This window comes from Marmota marmota, unplaced genomic scaffold (genome assembly GCF_001458135.2).
Source record: "Marmota marmota marmota unplaced genomic scaffold, marMar, whole genome shotgun sequence".
Lineage (NCBI taxonomy): Eukaryota > Metazoa > Chordata > Mammalia > Rodentia > Sciuridae > Marmota > Marmota marmota.
The window spans coordinates 82600994-82624968 of record NW_026000026.1 but is presented as its reverse complement, the minus strand read 5'-3'; the positions used below and the strand labels follow the sequence as shown (position 1 = coordinate 82624968).

Genomic DNA, 23975 nt, shown 5'->3' with positions numbered 1-23975 from the left:
TGGCCCATGAAGGATGGATAGGGGGTAATCAACAGCCACTGATGAAAAGGAATGTCTCCAGGCAGGAGCAGAGGCACAGGGAGAGGGAGGAGTAGAGGAAGTGAGGGCCTGAAGTTTGACTTCCTGGCTGCAGTCCTATCAGCTACCTGCAGGAATTAGAAGAGAATTGATGATAAAGGAGTGGGGAAGAAGATGGAGAGGAAGGGAATAAACTTGCAAATGGAGAGGGAGTGCATAAATCTCTGGGCACACAGGGCATAGCACAGAAACCTAAAAGAACGCCTAAGGAAAACTGAAGGCTCATTTCACCTACCTCATACTTTGGCTAAGGAAAAGGCCTAATCAAATATATTTGGATCTAAGTTCTGTGTCTCCACTTGCCAATACAGAGAGCCAAAGACAAGCAAGGTTCTTCTTGAAGATGTGTGTTATTCCCCAAAGAATCTTTTAGGAAAAGCAAGCAGTCTGAGAAATATTTGTTCATTGGATGTATTCTGGCAGCAGACCGAAAAACCCAGAAAATATCAAACACATGTACGTGTACATCATACACTTCATTCTTAGAACACTTGTGGTTTAATTGTTTTGTTATTAACTGTCATTATGAAGTACTTATTGCTTCTCTAGTAAACACACTTCAAAATCACCTCAAAGGTATTTAAAATATCAAAAGACAATAATGGAGTTTGTGTCTGAAAAATTCTTATAGATAATATTAACTGCGGACTAAGTTTTACAACTTTAAGTAGGACAAATATTTGCTAAAACACATCCCCTTATGCCTATTGCTATAAAAAAAGGTAAGTGCTCTCCCGTGTCTTGCTTAGTTCATGAACATCCTAGCTGCTGATTCTTATAAGCCACATGGCACTCTTCTGAAATCTAGTGTTGATACATTCAACATGTAACCCCATTGCCCCTGGAAGGGAAACCTTCCTGCTAAGTCAGAGAGTTTATGAAAATGCAAAAATATCAGACAGTTATGTTTTTTAGAAGCCACTGATGGATCTATCCTTTATCTTCTCACAAGTGGGGAGCTTTCTTCTTTCTCCAGATGGAATTCCATAGTTTCCCAATGAGATGTATGGGTCATCTAAAGTAAAGTGTCTTGTGAAAACAGCACATTCTCCATTAAAGTCATCCATAGTCATTTGCTGCTTGACACTGCCCATAGCCACCCCGCCCCCTCCCACACCATTGTCCCCAGCTTTCTTAACAGCAGAGGGGTTCACTTAAGACAACACATCATCCAAACTTTGCAGCTATGGTTCCCTTTGGTTCCAAATGTGAACACAAACATCACAGAAGCTTACATAGCTAGGAACAGTCAAAGGTATATTGATTGTGGCTGGGTCAAGGCAATAGGTTGGGGCACTAAATTACTGTAGCATACTATAAAGCAAATTCTTGCCATTCTCCTATTCAGAATGAGCTGACAACCTGAACCTGATTAGGTTTCACTTGAGCTTAAGTCTCTGGGAGTCAAACATAAGAAGAAACAAGATACTGCCTATCACATGTGAGGCTGCCTAGGCAGGGCCAACTCTGCTGTGAGCTCAACAATATTGAGAGAGAAAAATCAAGCAGTGTCTCTCTCCAGGTGACTATTTCCTGTGTTCTAAATTATGGGCTATAACACTGAGATTCTGGCAGCTTTTATATAGACAATTGTGCCCCTCAGATTGTTATTTCAGACTGAATGGAGAGACATTAAATGCCATACATTATCTAATTTTGCCATCCTATTTATTTTAATCAGTGCAGCACTGTCTGTCCCATTCAAAAGCTGTGTGTGTGTGTGTGTGTGTGTGTGTGTGTGTGTGTGTAAGGGCAGTGTGCTGCTTTGTTTCTTTGTTCCTGTGTGTTGACATGTCATTTTGAGAGTGGCTTCTGAGTGCAGCAGAGACCTGGTTTCAGATGCTAGTCGGAGCATCCTCGGGCTCATTAATAATGGAGGAGTCTGACCGGAGCAGTTTTGCCTGCCTTTGTTTCCACTGTAGATGAAGGGAGACATGGATCTTTCTGTTTTGCCCAATAACAACCATCCTGACAAATTCCTGCAGCTTGACGTGAAGTCTTTAATGAGGAGCCCAGCCCTTCTGCAGGCTAGCCTCGCGAGATTTCCGGGTGGGCATTATCCTGCTGCACAACACTGGCAAAACCTTGTCTACTCACAGGTAAGATCTGGGGGCATATAAATCTGGGGGGCTTGTTTCTTTCTCGTTATTTGACATTTCATTATTTGTGAAAAAGAAGGTTATAGGAAACAGAGTGCAAGGCAGTGTTCTCTCTTCCAACCTTTCTCTAGTGTCTTTATAAAATGTGTGAATTCTCCCACCCATTCATTCTCCTCCAATCACTAGCTATTCTGCTTGTCTGCGTTTTAGATTGTGTATAGACCTCATTTTACTCCTTTCCTTAATAATTTTTAAACCAACTGTTATATTTGCAAATAAGGTTGTTAGGGAAATCGACCCTTCCTCTCTTTGCCTTCTGGTGTAGCCTTAGTATAAAGGTTCAGAAGCTTACAATGCAGGGGTTTTCAAGCCTCAGAGGCAGCTGGGGCTAGCTTCTACCTCAGACTAGATCCCTTCATTTACATGGAGAGCACTCAGCACAACAATGGAAACCTACTGAGAAGAAGGGAAACACGCAGAAATTCTCCATCTTGGATAGGCGCACGTCTGTTTCAGATACACTTATTTTCCACAGGTGTCCATGTAGACATGACATACCAATCAAACCTTCAAACTTAATGCAGATCTTATTTATCTTGTTCTTTGTTTGACTCTTTATTCTTTTTGCTGACCAAAAGAGAAGATTATTCTTCTTTATAGCTTTATAGCTATGATGAATTCCATGTGCTGTAAAAATTATAAAGGCCCTGAATGTTGCACAGCTAATGAAACAGGAATAATCTTTGTTTTAAGAAGTAAAGGCTAATGGGGTTAAGGGTTAGGCAATTTAGAAACAGGAAGAAGCATTTCATTTTAGAACAGATGTGACTGACCTACAAACCCCTGCAAGTCATTAAATCCTTTGGAGTGGTTCAAATTCCCTGAACAGAAATTTGTTTTCTTTCAAGAACAGTTGCTGCTCTTGAGTCCTGGTGTAAAGTGACTCCTTTGTGGTATGTTTGTGGGCTCCTAGGGACATTTATCATGAGATCATTCAAAATCAAGCACACTCAAATGATTATGTAAGTGTTTCCTCCACCTATAAGGGTTCTAATTTATTTCCATTGTAAGGCAGCTGATTATGACAACAGACTTTTAAAATTTTTTTGCATCTATTCTTTTATAATCCTCAAACCCTTTTCACTTTCTACACACACCCATTTTGTTTTGTGTTTTGTTCAAAGTTAAATGGAATAAAATACCTCCTTTATCTTTTTATTGTTTATATCATAGAATAAAATGATTCAAAATTATTTCAGAAGATCTGCACACTGTACCCCCCCCCCCATTCTATGAAGTTTAGATTAAGAAAATATAACCAACAATTCTTTTGAGGTTGAAGCACATTGATCTAAAATCTTTGGTTTGATACTAGAGTTGCCCTATTTCCTTCATTTGGAAGATCACAGATGAAAACTATTGATTATTGTTCCTAAACCTGAAGGAAATACAAATTTTTAAAAGACACATTCTCCTTTAGGCCCTGTTGAGTCCAAATAGCTATTGAAGGAAAAACCAAGGAGGTGAACTTCTACTTCATGTGCCTCTTTATATATGTTATTGGTTAATTGTAAACTTCAAATAAACATGCTTTAGTTATCCTTTTACCCTAAAAAGAGATGGTAAAAGACTTGTTAAAGGGCTATTACCATTGGAATACTGCCTGGAGTGGGAATAAGTGGTAGTGAAACAAGCACAAATTTGGGTATGGTAATATGAAGTGAAGCAGTGAATCTAATTGTTGCTGGTCAGTTTGTGCCATACCTACCTCAATACCCAAAATACTGGATTTAAAGAGCCATCATATTCCTAAATCCTTTGATGATCTTAAAATCCAGTATCCATATATTTGTTGGATTAAAAAATAAATCTCAAAGAATCGGGCATATGAAAGTCTTAAATAGTTGGAATGACACTTGAAAGAAGACCCTGAATATGCCTGGTGTATTGAGGTATTAGGCCCAGAAAGTGACCCCTGCCAGTTTTAAAATCCTCACCATGGTGGGAAGTCATTAAGCCAATGAGAAGAACTGGAATAGAGAATTAGAAACTTGATTTCTTGTCTCAAATCCACAGTAAGCCAGTATGATGATCCATAATCAGTCCAGGCCTCAGTTTTTTCATTTGCAAAATGAGCACAAGATTTACTTAAAGTGTTTCCTTAAAATTGAGGGTAAATAAAAGGTAAAATAATTGAGAAGCAGTTTTCTGTAAGAGTGGAAGAAATTTTAATAGAAGTGTGTATGTATATATTATTATTTACCTATATCCCAAAATGTATATTGAAGTTATCCTTTCATTAGAATTTAGAACACAGCAGATAAATATAGTACCACTTCCATTATTTTATAGATAGTTTGGTTGGAGATGTTTGTGTGTATGAGTGGGTAAGGAATGTACTCAGTATATCTGTCAAGCTGTGTGGCTAACCCCAAAAATAATTTGATAATCACAAGAAAGCCTCACAAATGTCAGTGGTGTCAACTAATTTTTTGGAAATATATTGCTTAGGGGCAGGGTATCTGGGATGCATGGAACATAAAAGGACTTAACCTACAAACTTGCCATCAAATAGGTGTTAATTCAGTGGTTAAAACAGAAACCATGAAGATCTCAAATATAAATATCAAGTTGAATTCTGAAATATATATACTGGATTTATGTCAGTGACTTAATTTCTATTTTTTTTTAATTTTACAATCCACTTTCAGAGGAAATTTCCTAAGCCATTTTTTACATGCACCAACACCATATTATATAACATGAAGAACTAAGCACTGTTCTCAGGCAAGTCAGTAACCAGTGACGTTATCAATTTCTGTCTAGGCATATATTCAGGTCTCCCATGTTTTCAAGGAAAACAAATATTATTTGATTTCACTACTATACTCTTTCTAAATACATTCACTAGAGAAGTAAAAAAAAAGCTTTACAATAAATTTCACATCAATGCAATGAAAAATGTTTCCTAAAGTCTAATATATCTGGTTGTGAAAATGATTTGGGGCATGTATCTGATGAAAGCACTCAGAATTGTATTCCAAATATTTCTGCCAACTCTATAAAATGAGGTTAAAAAAAAAGGAAAAACTTGCTTAAAATATTTTAAGTAATAAAATGTGTTTTTTTTCAGGTATTGTGATAGGCCTCTTAATTTTTTTTTTCTTCTGATTAGCAGTTGGACTTCCAAATCTTTTCAGACTAATCTCTTTGTTATATCTTTTCCTGCCTTCTGTCACATCAGTTTCAGAACCCAGGAACATTCCAGACTAAACCTGTGAGCTGAAGCCAAAGGCCAAGGGTGAGATACTTCTCTTCCTTAATCTCTAGGTGATGTCATTTACGAAGTTCATTTCATAAAATCCCATTCTTCACTCTGTTTCAGTCCTATAGCTCTCTTTTTCTCATTAAATTCTAATGTCTTTCCTTTTTTTCTCACACCCTCTCTCTCCATATTTGTTTTATTTTTTTTTCTTGGTAGTTGCTGAACACATATATCATGATTTCACTAAGAATGTCTCTATTCTTAGTCTCCTGTTTACTATTTTGAAACAGCCCTGCACATACAAAAGTCTTCAATTTTAAGCTTTTTTAGGGAGATGGTTATGGGAATTTGTAGGTATGCAAATTGCCATCTATAATTAGATCAAAAAGCATAATCAAGTTGCTCATAGTTTTACCTGTATGTACCAGTAATAACATGATTTATTGAGTTATACTCAATTTATGTAGCTCAAAGAATCCCCAACACAGTTACAAAATTGGCCCTGGATGGTCTGAATTCAGCAACAACAAACCACATTTTTCTTCTCTGCTTCTCTTAAACTAGACCTGAATGTCTTACTCTAAAGACTGCATTGAAGACATCATGCATGTGACAATACTACATTCAGGACTCCAGAACCCTGGTTACCTGTAGTAGCAGTCAGGAGATAAAGTTCTAGAGGACTGGGTGGGGCCACCAAGGATCTGTATGCTTTGTCTAAGATTTTAAATTTTATCCTGAAAATTTGAAGAAATAAGTGAAAATTTCTAAACAAGAAAATCACTGGATTAAATCTGTGTTTCATAAAGATAAGCATTCAAGCAATTTGAAAAACAGAATTACTGTGGTTCCTGGAGAGCAGATATTCATTTGTCTACAAACCCATGCATGAAGTACAAACAAAATGCCTTGCTGGAATTGTGATTATTATTAGGATTACATTGTATATATAGATCAAAATGGGGAAATTGGATATCTTCAGGATCTTGATTCTCTCAATCCACAAACATATCTTTTTATTTATTCTATTCTTCACATGGCTTTCAACTATATCATATAATTTTCCACATAAAAATTTTCTATATAGTTCATTAGATTTATATATAAATAGTAGAGTACTTATTATTCTTGAGAGTAGTCCTTTTAAAATCATATTTTACAGTAATTAGCCATGTATGCCCTTGATTGTTATAAATTAATTTTGAAGACAGGAAATGTGGTAAAGTCCTTATTTTATTTTGCATGTTAATATTCCTGTGTATCATGGTGTCATTTGCTGCTTTGTTTCACTATTTATAAACATATCTCTTTTGTTTCTTTATTTTAATCTTATTGCTTTACTTTGAGCTTTCACTACAACATTATAGTGATATGATTACTGACATCCTTGTATTAGTTCAAAAACTTAAATAAGTGAGGCACGGGGGTGCACACCTGTAATCCCAGCAATTTGGGAGGCTGAGGCAAGAGGATGAAGAGTTTAAAGCCAGCCTTAGTAACCTTGTGAGACACTTAGCAAGTCAGCAAGACTCTGTCTCTAAATAAAATACAAAAAAAGGTCTATTGCATAGTGATTAAGTGCCCTGGAGTTCATTCCTGGTATCAAACAACACCACAACAATAAATAAATAAATAAATACGTACATACATACTTCCGATATTTCACCATTAAGTAAACTGTGTCCTGGACATTTTTGGCCCATTCTTTTAATGAGCTTAAGATAATTCTTCACTCTTCCTAATTTGCTAAGAGAATTCTCTTTAAATATGTTTGAATATTTTCCAAATAGTTTTTGTAACTATTGCAAAACTCTAAATTTTTCCTGTTAATGTATGAATTTCATTAATATTCTACTATTTTACCATATTCCTGGTAAAATACCCTTCTCTATAAATCTGACTATCCTGATATGTATCATTGGTACGTATTGTAGCATTTTGTGCAGAAGTATTTTATTTATGGTTTTTGCATTTATTTTCAGATAAGAAAATTGGCTTAGAATTTTCTTTTTTTAACTGCCCCTATCACAACTTTATGCCAACCTTATAAAGTGAGCTAGAGAGTATTCTTGTTTTCCTATATTGGGGATGAATTTAAGAAGGATAGTAGTTATTTGTTTTGAGAAACTGGTTTTAGAACTTGACTGCAAATCTCTTTGTTCTGATGTTATTAAGTTTGTGTGGGGTGGGTGGGGTAGATTTTAAACTATTAATTCAAATTTATATTATTACTAGCTTATTAGTATTTTCTGTTTTCTCAATTAAGATGGGTAAGTTAAGGACTGGGGATGTGGCTCAAGCGGTACTGCACTCACCTGGCATGCACAGGGCGCTGGGTTTGATCCTCAGCACCACATAAAAATAAAATAAAGATATTGTGTCCACTGAAAATTAAAAAAATAAATATTAAATCTCTCTCTCTTTAAAAAAAAAGATGGGTAAGTTAATATTACATAAGAAATTACCTAATCACATGTAAGTTTTTAAAGCTTCTGAGATTACTTAGTGACTTGGGAGACTGAGGCAGAAGGATTTAAGTTTGAGTCTAGCCTTGACAAATTAGAAAGACATTGTCTCAAAATAAAAATTAAAAACCAAAAAGGTCTGGGGACATAGGTTAGTAGTAAATCCCCCTGGGTTCAATCCCCAGTACCATTAAAAAAAAAGGTAGTTAAGATTATTTTCTCTCTCTCTCTTGTTTTTTTTTTTTTTAGATTTTTTATTGTTACTATTATTTGTATTTGTTTTGTACGTTCTGGGAGTGAAACCCAGGACCTCAAGCATGCTAGGCAAGCACTCTATCCCTGAATATATCTGCAGGCAGGCCCTTAATGTTTGTCTATCTCCACTGTTTCTTCTCATGTTCCCTTTAAGTCTCTAATTCAGTGTCATTTGTGTCAGTATTGATTTTCCTGAGCAGAATCGCTAAAGATTCTTTTAATTTATTGGCCTTTTCAAAAAAAAATTGTTATGAACATTGTTCATTCTCTCCATTGTATAACTGGAGTTATTCTATTTTATTTCTGCTTCATATTTTTTATTTTGACTGATTTCTTAGACTTACTCTGGGTTTTGTTTGGAAGACTTTAAATGGATGCTTATTAACCTATTCATTTTTCCATTTTTCTTTTATAAAATATAAAAGAATATATACCCATAATATTCCCTCAAAATACTATTTCAGCTCCATACAACAATTTTGCAATGGACCATTTTTCACTTTCATTCCATCTTAAATTTTAAAATTTCAATTATTGTAACTTTAAAATGCATTTTTAAATGTCTACAAAATTTTGTATTTAAAATTACCTTCTTGATGATTTCCAGATTTATAACTAAATTGTTAGGGTCAAAGGGGATGATCAATATAATATTGAGTATCTATAATTTCTTTTAGAGTCTAACATACTATCAAGTTTTTTGAAATATTTCAGTGTATATTTAAAAATGAAATATTTTCAGTTTTTTAATAGACAAATACATATATGCCACTCTATCAAACCTGTTCATTTATTGTGTAAAGTATCTTTAATAATTGTTTTGTATGCTTGATAAAAATTTCATATATAAAAATAATCATAATTTAGGTTGTGCTTTATAAAAGTTATTTTATTAGATACATATAAATTTAGAGTTATTATAGTTTACTGGTGATGTCTACTTTTATTCATTTTCTTGCAACTTTGTATCTAACAAAGTGGATTTTGTCTGAAATGACATTATATATTATCATAATAACATATTATTATAAATATTATATAATTATATATTGTATGTCACATATAATAATACAATACATATAGTATGATGTGACTTATAATACATAGAAGGTCCCTTTGCTCATATAATATATATGTGTGTGTATGTATATATCATATATATATATAAGAATATATATATAAGAATATATATATAAGAATATATATATATATATATATATATATATATATATATATATATNATATATATATGATTAGGCTAAATTATACCGTGGAAACAGATATATATATATAAATTCTTAATGAATTACCATAGTAAGATGTATCTCTCATTCATACTAGGTATGATGAAGGTGGTAAAGATGTCCCAAGAGGCTCATTTCCAAGTAGAATTGAAGCCTTCCTTCTTGAAGCTCTATAGTATTGGAATCTCTAGTAGGCCTGTTGATAGGAAAGGGAGAAGATGAACCCCACATCTTGCTTGGGATTTTACAGGTCATGTCAGAGTTTCATTAGTCACATATCATAATCCAACTGCATATATTCTTGAGAAAATGTGTTTACTGATATTGTAGTTAGGGTCTACCATTATCTTATCCTGTTAAATATGTAGACCATGTATTTATATATAATAATAAATAAGATTCCTTATATATATCTTACATATATATTTATCACCTTTTATGTAAATATGTATATGAATACAGTATCACCATTTCCTACATTGAGAACCTTCACCTCCCTTGAGAAGTACCAATCTCAAGGTAAACCAGTCACTATACCTAACAGATGTCCCTTCTATAAATTTACAGTCACAGAAATAGGATTACTAGAGTAATTTCTTTCTTTCTCAATAGGAATAATGAGAGACATAGTTTCTTCTCTAATTTCATATCTTTCTTTCTTTTTTTTTTTTTTTTTTTGGTACTGGGGATTGAACTCGAGGCACTCAACCACTAAGCCACATCCCCAGCATTATTTTGTATTTTTTATTTAGAGACAGGTTCTCACTGGGTTTCTAAGGGTGCCACCATGCCTGGCCGTTTCTTGTATTCTGCCAATGCTCTGAGCCTTGTAATAATGTATGTAAATGCTCTGACTACTTACATGTCTCTCTCCTAAAGTTTTAGATTATTACCTGACCACAGGTAATAATTATACCAAATGTTTTCCACTGTATAATATGAATAAACATCATTCCATTTTCCAGTGTCACTTTCGTCCCATTCTACTTCTTGACTGCTAAGCTAATGCCATACAGTTGTGGAATATCAAGCTCTCACTTCCCTGTATCACTGAAGGTAGGCTGTTCTACCCTGTGATGAAAAATAAACCACATTTAGGAGAAACTGGAAGATCAGAAGATGGTTTTTGCAGAATACCATGACCCAGAATATCAAATTGTTTCATTTTATGTTTCTGCCATCTCAGAACCATTGCCTACAAAGTCACCAAAAAAGAAACAGAGAAATAAGAGCAGAAGGAGGAAGAGGAATAGGAGGAAGTGAAGAAAGGAAGCCCAGAATCTTATGGGAGATTTCAGGCACCATCTTGGGAGTGTTCTGTATTGATTTTTTTCTACATGTCATTGGGCCCCATTCTATCTTCAGGACAATCCTATGTACTCAGGAAGGGGAAACAAAATTGGTGAGCTTTTAGCTAGTCACCCCCACACCCAGCTCTCACTGTTTATATTTTCCTAGTATATATTTTACAGTCTTTCACACTCATACTTTCTGAGTCCTTATATTTTAGATATTTATTTTGTAAATATTACATTATTTAACTTATTTTTTAAAAATCTGATCTGATAACCTCTGTCACTTAACTAGGAAACTTAGTCTGTTCATTTTTAATATGATTATTTTCTTGATATATTTCATCTATATTCTTTGTTTCATTTTTTTAGTCTGCTTAAAGATTGATCAATTTGCCTTTATTTTTTCTAGTGTTCCATTGATTGAAAAGTTATATATTCTTTTTCTATTTTTAGTGATATCTCTGTGCTCTCACTGAAATTATTTCCTCATACACCCTAGTCAAAATATATGTCTTAAACTTATCACTATCCAGTATTTTCGCTTCTTATTTTAAAACTCACAGATTAGCAAATATTATTTCTTCCATTTTGCAATAAATTTATCAATTTTCTTTTACTTTTCTCAGTATTCCTTCTTGCATCTTAATGTTTCCTTCTATTACCAAATTTCCTCTTCCTGAACTACATTTTTTAGAGGTTTTTCCCTTAATGGCCTCTTGCTTTCTGTTTTATGAATGCATATATATGTCTTTCTATCTCAGTCTCTTTATTAAATGACATTTTACTTGCATATTAAAGGTATAATAATTAGCTATATAAAGAACAAATGAACAAAGTAATGGTTTGATCCAGAAAAGTCTAGATAAAGTTTTTAAGTGTCTCTTTCCTTAAGTGTTTTAAAGTCTAATGTACTTCAGAATCTATCTAATTAAAACAATGGAATTGGTCTTGAATTTTCCTCCGGTAAACATATTCTATCTAGAATGTCAAACAAAGTGGAAGGTTAGAGTTGGATTTATACTTTTTAAATTTTTTTACTGCTATTTAAAATATTCAAATACAAGTGAATCTCAATTATGACAAGTATTCTTTAAATCTTGCCATATATTTGTTTTGTTTTGTTTTGGTAGTTCCAGAGATTGAACCCAGGGCCTCACACATGCTGGACAGGTGCTCTGTCACTGAACTACATCCCCACCACAGATACACGCATGCACACATACACACCCTTTTTTAAAATTTTATTTTGAGACAGGGTCTTAAAGTTGCCCACGCTGGCCTTGTGCTTGCAATCCTTCAGCCTCAGCCTCCCAAGTCACTGGGATTATAGGCATGTACCACCACACTCAGCCTCCATCAGATTCTTAATAAAGTTAAGTTACAGTTTCCCTTGACATGTCTTTCAAACGTGAAGTTGACATTCAGAGGAAAACTAAATGACTCCTTAATCTAAGATAAAACTCAAAACTTTCAAGATATATAGTCCAGAAATAGGACTTGAATGTTCTTTTAGAATGTATATGTGTATCTCAGATTATTTTGCTATATTTATATATTAGTTTTTCTAAGTCTATAGACATTCTTATAGTGTGTGTAATTTTTTTTTCATGAGTCCCCAAATTTATTTTCTTCATTATAGAGCTTTCTTATTTAGGAAGCAAGTAACAGTTCAGCAGGCAAGTAACCTAACAAAGCCAATTTGTCAATGTCAGAAGAATTATCCCTCTTCAGAAATGATCAAAGATGTCTAGACTTGAAGGGAAAAAAAATGAGTCAGAATTAAGTTAAGCTCAAACAATCTAAATTTCTTATCAAATTGTTATTTGTTCAATTCTGAAACATTACTTATGAAGCCATCCATTTTTAAGATAAATGCAAGTCAAAGGTTTATTATTTTATGGCACACTGTGGTGTAAAAGAATATAAATTGACTTTGAGCAGACCAAGAGTCTATTAAAGTCAGAAAGAATCTCCAAGTTGATCTCTAAGTATGTGAAAAATGCATGGATTAAGAGAGGGGAAACACAACACCAAAGAGAATGTGGAATGGTTTATCTAGATGACTTCTTTTCTTTTGTTAACAGCCATTTCAGAATGAAATTATATATAATACTAGTTTACAACTTCAGCATATATATATATATTCAATGTATATTTAAATATATTAAATATATGCGCTCTCTCTCTCTCTCTCTCTCTCTCTCTATATATATATATATATATATATATATATATATATATATATATATATATTCATTCATGTATTCCAACATGTATCCCAATAGATGCTGAGGACATTAGTATATTGATCATCACAAATATGACTGAGAAGAAATAAATCTTGTCCAATTCTCTCTGTTTATGAAGGTTTCAATATGGGAAATACATTTATTGAAATGGTATTGTCAACTAAGGAAGTGGGTCACCAGTTTTTAAATGGTTTAAGTTATCTGAAAATGAACTTATGTGAGATTTCTTTCCCTTTGTGCTCCATAGTAAATACAGCATTATTCTATCGCTTTTCTGTTTGATCTCAATTTCTATTTAGATAATGAATAATTTTTAATTTAAAAACTTTCTGCCTTCACGACATCTTTGTCATTCTGAAGGGGGAAATATCGCATCAACGTAAAATTCTGAAAGATAAGACAGACACAGAAAGGCAGGCATTGTATGATTACACTTATATAAATGACAAAATGAGTCCACATTAACCTCTGCTGTTAGCATTTGGGATGACTGGACCTAGCAAGGGGTAGAGCTGGGAAATGAGTAGGAAATGTGCCACTGACATCCAGCTCCTTGCTCTGGATGTGAAACTGGATTTATTTGGTTTGTGAACATTTATTGAGATACACATTTATCATATGTGTACTTCTCTAAATCCACATTGTGCTTCATTGAAAATGTTTTTTCTCAAGATCTGAAAGTTAGTATGTGAGCCATCTAGCAGAGGGCTGGTCTGTAGACACATAGAAGAGTACAATGATAAGTTGGACCAGTTCTCAAAGCTGTCTGAAATAGGAGCCAAGAGAGCATTTTTAAATCCAAAGCATATCTATTAAATGTCTTTTAATCTTGAATTTGCTGGATTAATACAACGGTGTTAAATATTAATTTTATCAGTCATGGAATACAAAATAGAGTGATGCATAATGTCACTAGATCAAAATTCAAGTAAGCTGGGAAAATTGGCTTTGTTCAGAATTCTACCAGATGAATTAAAGAACAGTATTCTATCTCTGTAGTTATAAAATAGCCTTTAAATGAATATTAACTCAGAACAAGATCATATGTAAAGAAAAAAAAATTCAATTAATGGTAAGATTCTAAGTCAAAGTAGGTACCACAGCCCTTTCTCATTCATTGGCCTAATCTCTTAGATTTCTAGGCAGAATCAGCAAATTTTCAGGTCCAGTTATCTTAATTGCACTTTCTACCATCAGGAGGCCATTTATTAGAGAAGTCTTGTCTCTTTGTCTCTTAACAGAGAGAAAAGAAGAATATTGCTGCTCAGCGAACTAAGAGATCCAGCAGGGAGGGCTCTGTCACTCCTGATAGCCCTCCACCATCCATGTCCTCAGTCATGAAGAATAATCCACTCTATGGGGACTTAAGTATGGAGGAAGCTATGGAAGAAAGAAAAAAGAACCCTTCGTGGACCATTGAGGAATATGATAAACGTTCTCTGCACACAAACCTCTCGGGACATCTGAAGGTATTTAAGACTAAGAAACACCTTCTTCATTTGATGAGGGGGATCAATTAAATAACCCTAGAAGAAAGTATTAGTGAGATGGCAGGCACTCTTTACTAGACACAGAATCTCCATGTTTCAGATTATTTGGGCCTCTGACTTTGCTTTCTCCCTCTTAGTCAAAATCTGTGTTTATTTGTTTTGAGTTTTACACTTTCAGTCATTACTGGCATCTATATAATGTAGAGAGGGAAAAAAAATAATGTGGCATTGAACAAAGATTTTTCTGGGAAGATAAAATGTTTTTGAAAATTAATTGGTAAGATTATCTGTTTTCCCCTAGTTTGTAACCATTTTGTTCATGAACATTTAAGAATTTATTTCCCATCCTGTATTTATTTAAAAATATTTAAGTGCTTTGTCTTAGGTACTGGGCAAGGGAGTTCTTAACAGAGATCATTTCATTTCAAGCTCACCCCATGATTTAAGATTTACATTTTGGTCATTTTCCTGTGTCTCAGTAACAAAACAAAACAAAACAAAAACATTTCAACACAGCAAAAGTATGCAATGAACTCATTCACCCAGTTTAAACCCAACTTAAGTTTTTCTTTCTTTTCTTTTTTTTTCTCCTCTGATGTCACCTACAAACAGAAGACCTAGAAATACCTGAAAAGCAGAGAGGGTAACCCTGTGTTTTCTGAAAGGACTGGATTCCTAACCAGCCTTGGCTTGTCTTCATCTGCCTTGGGCCAATAAAGCCTGACATTTTCCAAGTACCTTTTTGAAAAAATGTGTATCTGTTACCTGATACACATTATACCTTATACCTGAAGTACCAGAGGCCTTTATTTTTTTTTTCCTTTGAAGGGGACAGTACGTATCCCCTTAAGTTCTACCCACACTTTAAAAATCTCGACTAAGCATTCCTTGATATACTTTGTGGTCCAGAATCTTTGATGTTTCATAAATTACATTATGGAATCTATCTCTTCCTTACAGTAGACCCTTTCCAAGTCATTTCCAAAGCAGATTCTCCCACACATGTACATGTCTTTTCCTTTTCTTTCTTCTTTAAATCTTGGGTTTCTTAACAGGAGGTTTAAGGCCAGGACTTCTAATCTACTGTTAGAAAAAAAAAATGTATTTATTTCCAAATTTCCAAACATTTCTTGACCACATGCTTTTGTTTGTGTCTATTATTTATGTTCATGAGAATGAAATGTAGAGATGGATTTTATGTCCTTGTCCTCAAAAAATTTATTTAACTGAGCAAATTAATAAACACTAACTATAGAACAAGACACAGCAAGATGACTGCAATCATAGTTAGAAGTGCTGGGAAGATTTGGTAGGGGATAAAAATCAGCCCTAATAATAATAATAAAAAAAGACTTCATGACAAAGTTCATTTTTGTTGAGCTTGAAGAATTAAAAATAAATGGGGAGAGTTTGCATAAGTGGGGAGGCTCTTCTTGCTGGAGCAGCAAGAACAAAGGCAGAAATACAGGAAAGTGAGAGAATGTGTGGAAGTCCAGTTTTGCAAGAGCCACAGTCTATGTAATAGAATGGTGGGGAAAAAGACTAAGAAATAAAGAAAAAAAATGTTTGAGAGTAGGAGAGATCAGGGATGGGGAACGTTGATGGATGGTTACCTGGTTGCAGCTGGGCAGGAGACGGAAGCTGTGGTGGGCTGTTATTCACAGAAGGTGGATGACTGCAGATGACAGTTCAGTAGTGTGCATTTCAGAAAGCCAGAAGAAAGATACTTATCACTTTCAATTATGAAGAAATATACATATTGGAGGAGATAGATGTGTTGAACCTGTTTTAAACATTATAATGTTTAATGTATCACTTAAACAACTTTAATTTTTAAAAGTTTCAATGTTAATCTAAGGAAATGGAAGATGATTGGCAATGAAGACTAATTTTTATAAGTTGAACAAGTATGTGAATTATGTTTGGAAAGATCAAACATAAACATAAATGACACATTGTTTTTCTGAAAACAACAATCTGTGCCACACCCTACCAGTCCTCTATGTGTACACGCACACACTCTCCTTCCTCAGGCCTGTTCACGGACCTCATGACACTATCCTGCAGCACTAATTTCCTGAGGGAAGCTTCTGGAAGCCATGGCTTCTGTTTATATTAAAATTTCTTCCTATACCTCCATAATTTAACTCCTTCAATTATCGTTCTACCTTCATCTCATATTTAGCAAACAGAGCCCCTAACATATTTTCTGAAACTCTGACACCATTTATGGGTGGTTAAGGTACCTGAAGCCAGAAGCAGAATTTAAGAAAGGATAGTCTCCATGATGAAAGCTTTTAATGGACAACAGAGGCACGAAACTTGGCACAATGCAGACCTCTGATTAGGACTCAAATAAGATGAAAGATAAGAGTAAGGCAGACAAATATTTTTATATATCAATATCCTTAGGTATGGGTCCTCCAAATTTTATTATAGTATTTGAGCATTTCTAAGACTAAGAAGTTCAAACTCATACCACTGTGATGGAAGAGCTATAATGTCACTGCCAGATGTATCCCCGCTCCCTGCATGCATGCACATTCCTCTAGCCATGCACACAGAAGTCTGAAGCTAGTTCAGTGAACCCTGAGATTGACAGCCGTGGAAGCCGGTGGTGCCACACTCCAGCTGACTTTATGTCCACTGAGACTGGAAAGGCAGGGAGAGGGTGGGCAGCTTGCTTCCTGCCCTTGCAAGCAAAGCATCCAGGAGAGCAATAATGAGGCCTGGAGTGACTTTGTGAAAGCAGCAATTCAGCAATCCTTGTAAATTTATTGCATGCCTACTAGGTGTCAGGCATGGACACTGAATCGGTAGCACTAAAACAGCAGAGGATAAGAAGAAATGTAATTTTTCAAATGTATGGACAGTAGAGTTTGCAGGTGATTTATTAGATGTAGGAGAGCAGGTTCACTTGAAGATGACTCTCTGGGAATGAAAGGAACATGAAGCCAGTGAAACAGAAACACAGAGAACAGGAACCCACATGAGAAATGAAATACTGGGTCTTTTCTTTAGAAGGTCAAATGGTTGTGAAGCTTCTGCAGGGCAGACAAGCTGAAGCTCTCTACAAGGGAGACCAACAGGTTGAAAATCACAGAATGGACTCCTGACGCTTAATCTTATTCTCTCTCCATGGAAATCAGCTTGTGTGTTTACTGAACAAGCTCACCAAATATGCTTATCCCTGCCATGCAAACAAAATCAAACCCCTAAGGTTCACCTAAAGCAAGGAATTTTAATTCTATATCAGCTTACTAACCTGATTTATACACACTACTTATAAGGTATAAAAAATACTAAATTGGCTAAAAGATGACAGAAACACTTTTTTTTTTCTGAACCTCCAATGTCAGCAATTTAATAAGAAATTGTTCAGGTTCCCTAATGAATTCTGATGCAGATCTATAAATTAGCTGCAGGATCCCTGGTCAGCCAGGAGACTGTAGTGGGCTTCTTTAACATTCAGGGAAGTCAAGCCTCTCTTCCTCGAGCTGTGTCACCTAAGCCTCACCTAGGACAACCTTAATATGGACCTTCAGGATCTCTGACAGTGTCTTGTTGTGCAATTTTAGTCTGTAACACTGGCTGATCACTGATTGATGATATTCTCTATGTAATTTTCTTTTAGGAAAATCCCAATGACCTACGATTTTGGTTGGGAGATATGTACACACCGGGTTTTGACACCTTATTGAAAAAAAAGAAGAAGCGTGAAAAGCGATCAAAATTATGTCGCATGGGTCTAATTTTACTCCTTGTTACTTCCATCTTGGTTACCATAGTGACTATCAGCTCTCTTTTCACCTAAAGAAATTGCCACAGAGTCCCTTTGAATGTCTTAAAAAGCTTTCTAAACATTTGCAGGAAAACATGTTCATGCCGTATGAATGTATTGTTGACTGTGCAATTCAGTGTAATCGTCCTGTAGAATGTGAACATTGTTTGTGACATGCTGGCTTCTCTGCTTTCTTCTGTGAAACCTGTGTACAAATTCCAGCCTGTGCTTTGTCCTTAGGGAAGCAGGGATTCTGAGGCTCAGATCACAGAAAAGTCACTGTAGTGCAACCAAAATTAATCACTTCAAGAAAGAGTAAAAGAGCATGGGTTGTCAGCAGGTTTGTCTCAATACTCGAGTCATTTTCATCTTGTTTTTTAAAATACGAGTCACCCCTCTCCACCCCATTCTCCTGTAGGCACAAAGGAAGTATGAGCCAATCGTTTTTAAAACAAGGTGGAAGGAGTGGGGGAGATTTTGTTCAAACCTATTCTTGTTTTCCCAGTAATCGTTTATAATGACCCTATTTCATGTTACCATTTAGCAAGACTAAACTTGGACAGGCCATAGTTATTTAGTTAATTACATTTAGATCTAATTGTGTTTATTACTAGATCCAAATGGGCTAGTGTGACCCCTGGTGGCAGTCAGTGAGTGTATGTTTCCAGCCATGGCCTAGGTTATAGGGGCCCTAGAAAAGCAGGAGAACTGCCAAAAGAAGAGGCTTTGAATCCTAACTGTGCCGTTTACTAACTGTTGAGCCTTGAGAAAGATATTCTCTGGGAGAATGGGTAACACCATCTCCATAACAGAGCTGCCCTAAAGACTAAATAAGAAATGCAAGTAAGGAGGACTCCTGGCTCCTAGTACCTAGTTGCTTAGTTAAAGGTATGGCCATTACTGATTTGTGCTAGCTAAGTGGCAGCCCCAGTTCACCTTCCATTGCCTGCAGATACTTGGAGACAGGTTCAGGAATCAACTACTTGAGTCACCTTGCTCCCTTCATCCTGCAACACCCTTCCCTAAGTCCCTCATCCTACTCCTTTCTCCAAACAACGCACCCTAATGCTTTCTTGTGTATGAAACAAAAGAAGGAATTTTTCCCTTCCAATTAAATAAAGCTGGCTTTTGTCCTTTGATATTGCCATATTATTTTGTTGTATTTCCTTTAAAGGTAATTAAAATAAAGTACATTAAAGTGCAGATTTCCTGGACAATAAAATCATTGTGCACAAAGTATTGTCTTATGGTCTTTGTAGTTTCTGATTTCCCATTCCTCCTCTCCTCCATGGTGGGTTATAGGACAGTGTAGGACTGAATGACCAGAGAATGGAAGGTTTGGGGCTTCTCTTGAGGACAGGCCCACTCTCACTGGGGGGCACCTCTTTAACACCCCTTGCTTTCACTTCATCTTCAAAGCTGGCCTGCCCAATGTTGACCTCTAAGGAATTCAAAACGCATTCAGGTCTCTTGCTTGCGTGGAAAGCATTTGTGCCATATCTGGTTATATGTGGCTGTTCAAGACAACATCCAGGTAAGGCTTGCAAAAGCACCAAGCAGGAGTAACCACAGATGTGTGTGAACGCTGCTTTCCTGAGCTCCTGGCTTGCCCCACCCGTCTCACTACTTCACTCTTTTTTTTCAGCCAAGCACCTAGAATTCTTCCACACTTCCTAGTCCATCTCCACTCTTATTTTTGATAATATCTGTCATTTCTTTCTCAATATTACATTGCCACAAAATCAGTCTTTATTTTTAGCCTTCGGTGTAACAGTGAAATAAAAGTATAGTATTATCCCTCACTGAATTAATGTTGTGCATCTACACATGCCAGAAAATCATAAATGGAGTGTGTCCCTGGCTACGCTCAAAACCATACTGTGAATGGAGTTCTGATTGCTCCTTCAGTATGGGCCCAAGCAGAAAAAGCATAAGGTCATGGAAAGTACAGAATGGTGGCTCTAAACATGCTCGTGTCCAAGTCTGTAACTTCTTGAGTCCCTGGTCCAGATTCAATGAGTAAATGTGTATAAAGCATTTAAATATGACCTTTTCCCAAAAACCCAAATGTCAAATATTTTCTTTGATAGAAGGTGGCTGACTCATAGTGGGATAGGGAGGGGGAGCATGGGAGGAATAGAAGAACTCTAGATAGAGCAGAGGGTTGGGAGGGAAAGGGAAGGGGCAAAGGGTAATTAATGATGGTGGAATGTGATAATCACTTTTATCCAAAGTATGTATATGAAGAATTGGTGTGAATATACTTTGTATACAACCAGAGATATGAAAAATTGTGCTTTATATGTTTAATAAGAATTGTAATGCATTCCACTATTATATATAAATAAAAATAAAAAACAAAAAAATATGACCTTAGGCACATGCTAAATAGTCAACAAATAACAATATTATCTTCAACAGTATTTTAGCCACTTTTTTTCTAAGGTGGGACAAGAAAATCTGAGTTCCATAAATGCTTAAGTAATAATAATTTAGTCGTAAATAATAATTTTCACAGATTCTTTGGAAGACATGCCCCAACACTTTTGTTTCTTTGCTTTTGTGTTGTTTTATTTTTGTATACAAGGTTTGTGTGCAAATACCTAAAACCAAATTCATATTATAAATTTTCTAGAGAAAAACAAATTCCAATTGTGCACACTGTCTTAAAATACTTTGAGATTTAACAGAAAGATTGAAAAAATTTTTTCCATGTAATCCGTTAATGGCCTTTCTGATTATGTTCATGTTGCTGTCACCTACTGGAGAATTCAGTGAGTGGAACACACAAAGCGGTGGTCTGTGGCTGCTCCATTTATTTGGAGTGCTCTACTGCCATCTGGCGGCCATATTTACTTTGCCTGGAGTTAGCTCATGAAAGAGCATTCTAACCGAAAGGACATTTTGCACTTCAGGCCTAATTATGCTTCTATGATCCGGATCAGTGTAATGGGGTGGAAAACAGCCCCTGCCTGCTCTTTGCAACCACGAGTTTTGATGCTCTTTCGTCTTGTCAAAAAGAGATATGACTGGTCATGAATCACACTAACACGAAGTCAGAGGTGGAACTTTAGCATCAATCCTGATTCTACTCCACTTCACATCCTACAGCCGAAGATGAGTGTCTCCTTAGATATTGCCCCATTCCTTTTCTCTTGTAATGAGCTAAGGTTTTTAGGAATATTGAATAATGTACTGCTTGTTTCAGATTTCAAAAAGCCTTCTGAATTTCTACATTGGTAGCTCTGTGTATTGAGAAGTTTTTAAATATTATTTTTTGATTCCTCTCCTTTCTACATCCATTGTTTGGCACCAATTTCCAAATTCTCTCATCACATCATTGAGTAACTGTAAATTGAACAGATATGAGAAATATTTTTTTAAAAACTGCAATTATAGCCATTAAATGTTAACTTCTATGAGGTTTCTACTTCCACACCCATAGTCTAACAGCCTGTGTGCTTTTTAGAGGAAAGATAACTGTTTTGGTTCCTTCCAAATATTCACTTAGTCCAGACTCTGGCGCAACCTGAGGTGAGAATATTCAACGGAAGCGAACAGCTTCAGAGACCGAGCCCTGCTTTCTGCCAGAGCAGTTGTTCTGCTCTCATTTTATGGACATGGTGACTCATGTACCTGATCAAATTTCCCTCTCTGTGCAGACTGCTGGGAGAACTCAGGAAAAAAACAGATTCTGTCTTCTGTACGAAATATGTAGGACTTTCTTGTGTGTATCCTGTCCCATCCGTATTCCTAGCTGTTTCATAATCCACCTTTGGCTTCATCTTCTTCCCTACCTCAAATGTATGGCTTCTGCTACTGCTCTAGGCCTTACCTATTGAAAAGATGCAGAGTATATGAAGATATTTAGGATATACAGAGAAGTGCATGTATACAGACAGAGTGCATAGGTGCACATACAAAACCAATACAAAAGGCTGTCATTCAAGAGAAAAAAAATGAAATTAAAACACACATTTTAAATAAATATGTTAATTCTATATAAAAGTTTCCATAATTAGATTTCTTCAGCCAGAAGGAATATATTCAAGACTTAACAAACTTTTACATACACTGTTCTTAGTGTTTTTAAGTTCCTGGCAAAAAGAAGGGCAGAGTTCTTTTAAGACTAATTAAATTGTTTTTCTCAGCAAGGGAAGAAGCTTTAGTTTCAAGATGGGGAAAATACTGGTGAGAGAATTACTTGAATAATAATAATAATACAATGCCTTGTCCGGATTTGAACAATGGCCAGGCCATATTCAAAACTATCTGTCAGTATAAATAAAACCTCACTTAACCAAGCTTCTTTCTGAACATGCATTATTTTAAAGGCAGAGACATTCAGAATCAATACTTAATAGTTAGAATAGTTTTCCTGTTCTTGCTGCCAGAGTTTTCTTTTTTAATATAATGATCACAAAGCTCTTTCATGAATTCTAAACACAGAAAAAATCAACAGGAAAGTATTGTTTTCCTTATCTTTAAGGTAAGTGCACAAATTTTAGAGCTATTTCCAAGTTATTCAGAAAGATTTCTGACAAAGATTTTGTCCTTGCCTGTTTTAGTCAGGTTTCTTCATTATTGTGACTAAAGGACCAGATTAAAACAATTGTAGAGGAGGAAAAGTTGATTGGGGAGCCTTATGGTTTCAGAGGTCTCAATCCATAGACAGCAAGCTCCATTCCTTGAGGCTCAAGGTGAGGTTCAACATCACAGTGGAAGAGGCAGAAGAAAGCAGCTCACATGGTGAACAGGAAGGGGAGAGAGAGAAGAGAGAAGGAGACCACTCTCCAGACAAAATACATACCCTGTAGCCTGCCACTTCCTCTAGCCACATTCCCACCTACCTCCAGTTACCACTCAGTTAATCCCACTAGAGATTGATTCACTGATTAGGTTAAGGCTATAACCCAATCATTTCTCCTCTAACCCTTCTTGCATTGTCTCACATGTGAGCTTTTGGGGGACACCTCACATCCAAACCATAACATTGGCGTAACTCAGACTCCTAGGAGTCTTCTTTCTGACTAGGTATGGATCTTGGGCTGTGTACTTGTTGGCTTATTCCAGGCTTAGCAAGAGTCTTAAGATACCTCTTAGAAATATCCCATCTGCTAATGCCTAATTTTGACGCTTAACCCTAAATCCTCATGTTTCCTTATTGTATAGTTGAATCTGACCCCTCTTCCCTTACACAAAGCTCCACTGAGTACACATCTGAATAAAGTCTTCCTTGCTATCTCCAACAAGTGTTGTTTATCTCCTCTTATTCTCTCTCTCTCTCTCTCTCTCTCCCTCTCTCTCTCTCTCCACACACACACACACACACACACACACACACACAAACATTCATGTTCTTAAGCCGCAGTCTTAAGGAGTTAATACAGAAAATGCATGGTTTAAATAAACACAGACTGTCATTCTCAGAATGCCAGTAAAATTGTATGTCACAAGTTTGTAACATTTTAATATATGTCCAAATTGACTTATTTGTAAAATGAAAACACACCTTAGACCCTCTAAGAATATTCACAGATAAATTACTTTTTCTCATTCGATAATGTTTAGAGAATGACTTCTGCCTATCACAGTTTTGCAGAGCATAGTGTCTGATTTCTCCAACTTTGCCTTAGACCATCACTTATTAGCTGTAAGCACTAGGAAGCCCAGCTCCTCTAGATCAGTCAGGAGCCTGCTGCAGAGGAACTGTCAGCAAACTCACGTGGAGGAAAAGCTAACATCCACACCACA

The 23975-nt window shown here is 35.7% G+C and overlaps 1 protein-coding gene and 1 long non-coding RNA gene across 3 annotated transcripts in view; one reads left to right on the top strand and one right to left on the bottom strand.

The window, feature by feature from the left end:
• The window catches only part of LOC125619128, a 141593-nt gene extending 131926 nt beyond the window's left edge, over window positions 1–9667 (bottom strand). For both annotated transcript variants that reach the window (XR_007350652.1, XR_007350651.1), the window contains exon 1: window positions 9473–9667. This is a non-coding gene — a long non-coding RNA (uncharacterized LOC125619128). The remainder of the gene's footprint in view (window positions 1–9472) is intronic.
• Window positions 1844–19474, top strand: Minar2 (membrane integral NOTCH2 associated receptor 2). The gene is made up of 3 exons (XM_015477751.2): window positions 1844–2177; window positions 14192–14419; window positions 18075–19474. Exons 1-3 carry the CDS (start codon window positions 2001–2003, stop codon window positions 18252–18254), a joined length of 585 nt encoding a protein of 194 aa, XP_015333237.1. The 5' UTR covers window positions 1844–2000; the 3' UTR covers window positions 18255–19474.
• The last annotated feature ends 4501 nt before the right edge of the window (window positions 19475–23975 follow it).

Bases quoted from the DNA above. Each gene is read 5' to 3' on its own strand.
- Minar2 (XM_015477751.2), top strand. From the start codon at position 2,001: ATGAAGGGAGACATGGATCTTTCTGTTTTGCCCAATAACAACCATCCT. The intron at 2,178-14,191 runs GTAAGATCTGGG...GTCTCTTAACAG, and splicing joins AAAACCTTGTCTACTCACAG to AGAGAAAAGAAGAATATTGC. The intron at 14,420-18,074 runs GTATTTAAGACT...ATTTTCTTTTAG, and splicing joins ACCTCTCGGGACATCTGAAG to GAAAATCCCAATGACCTACG.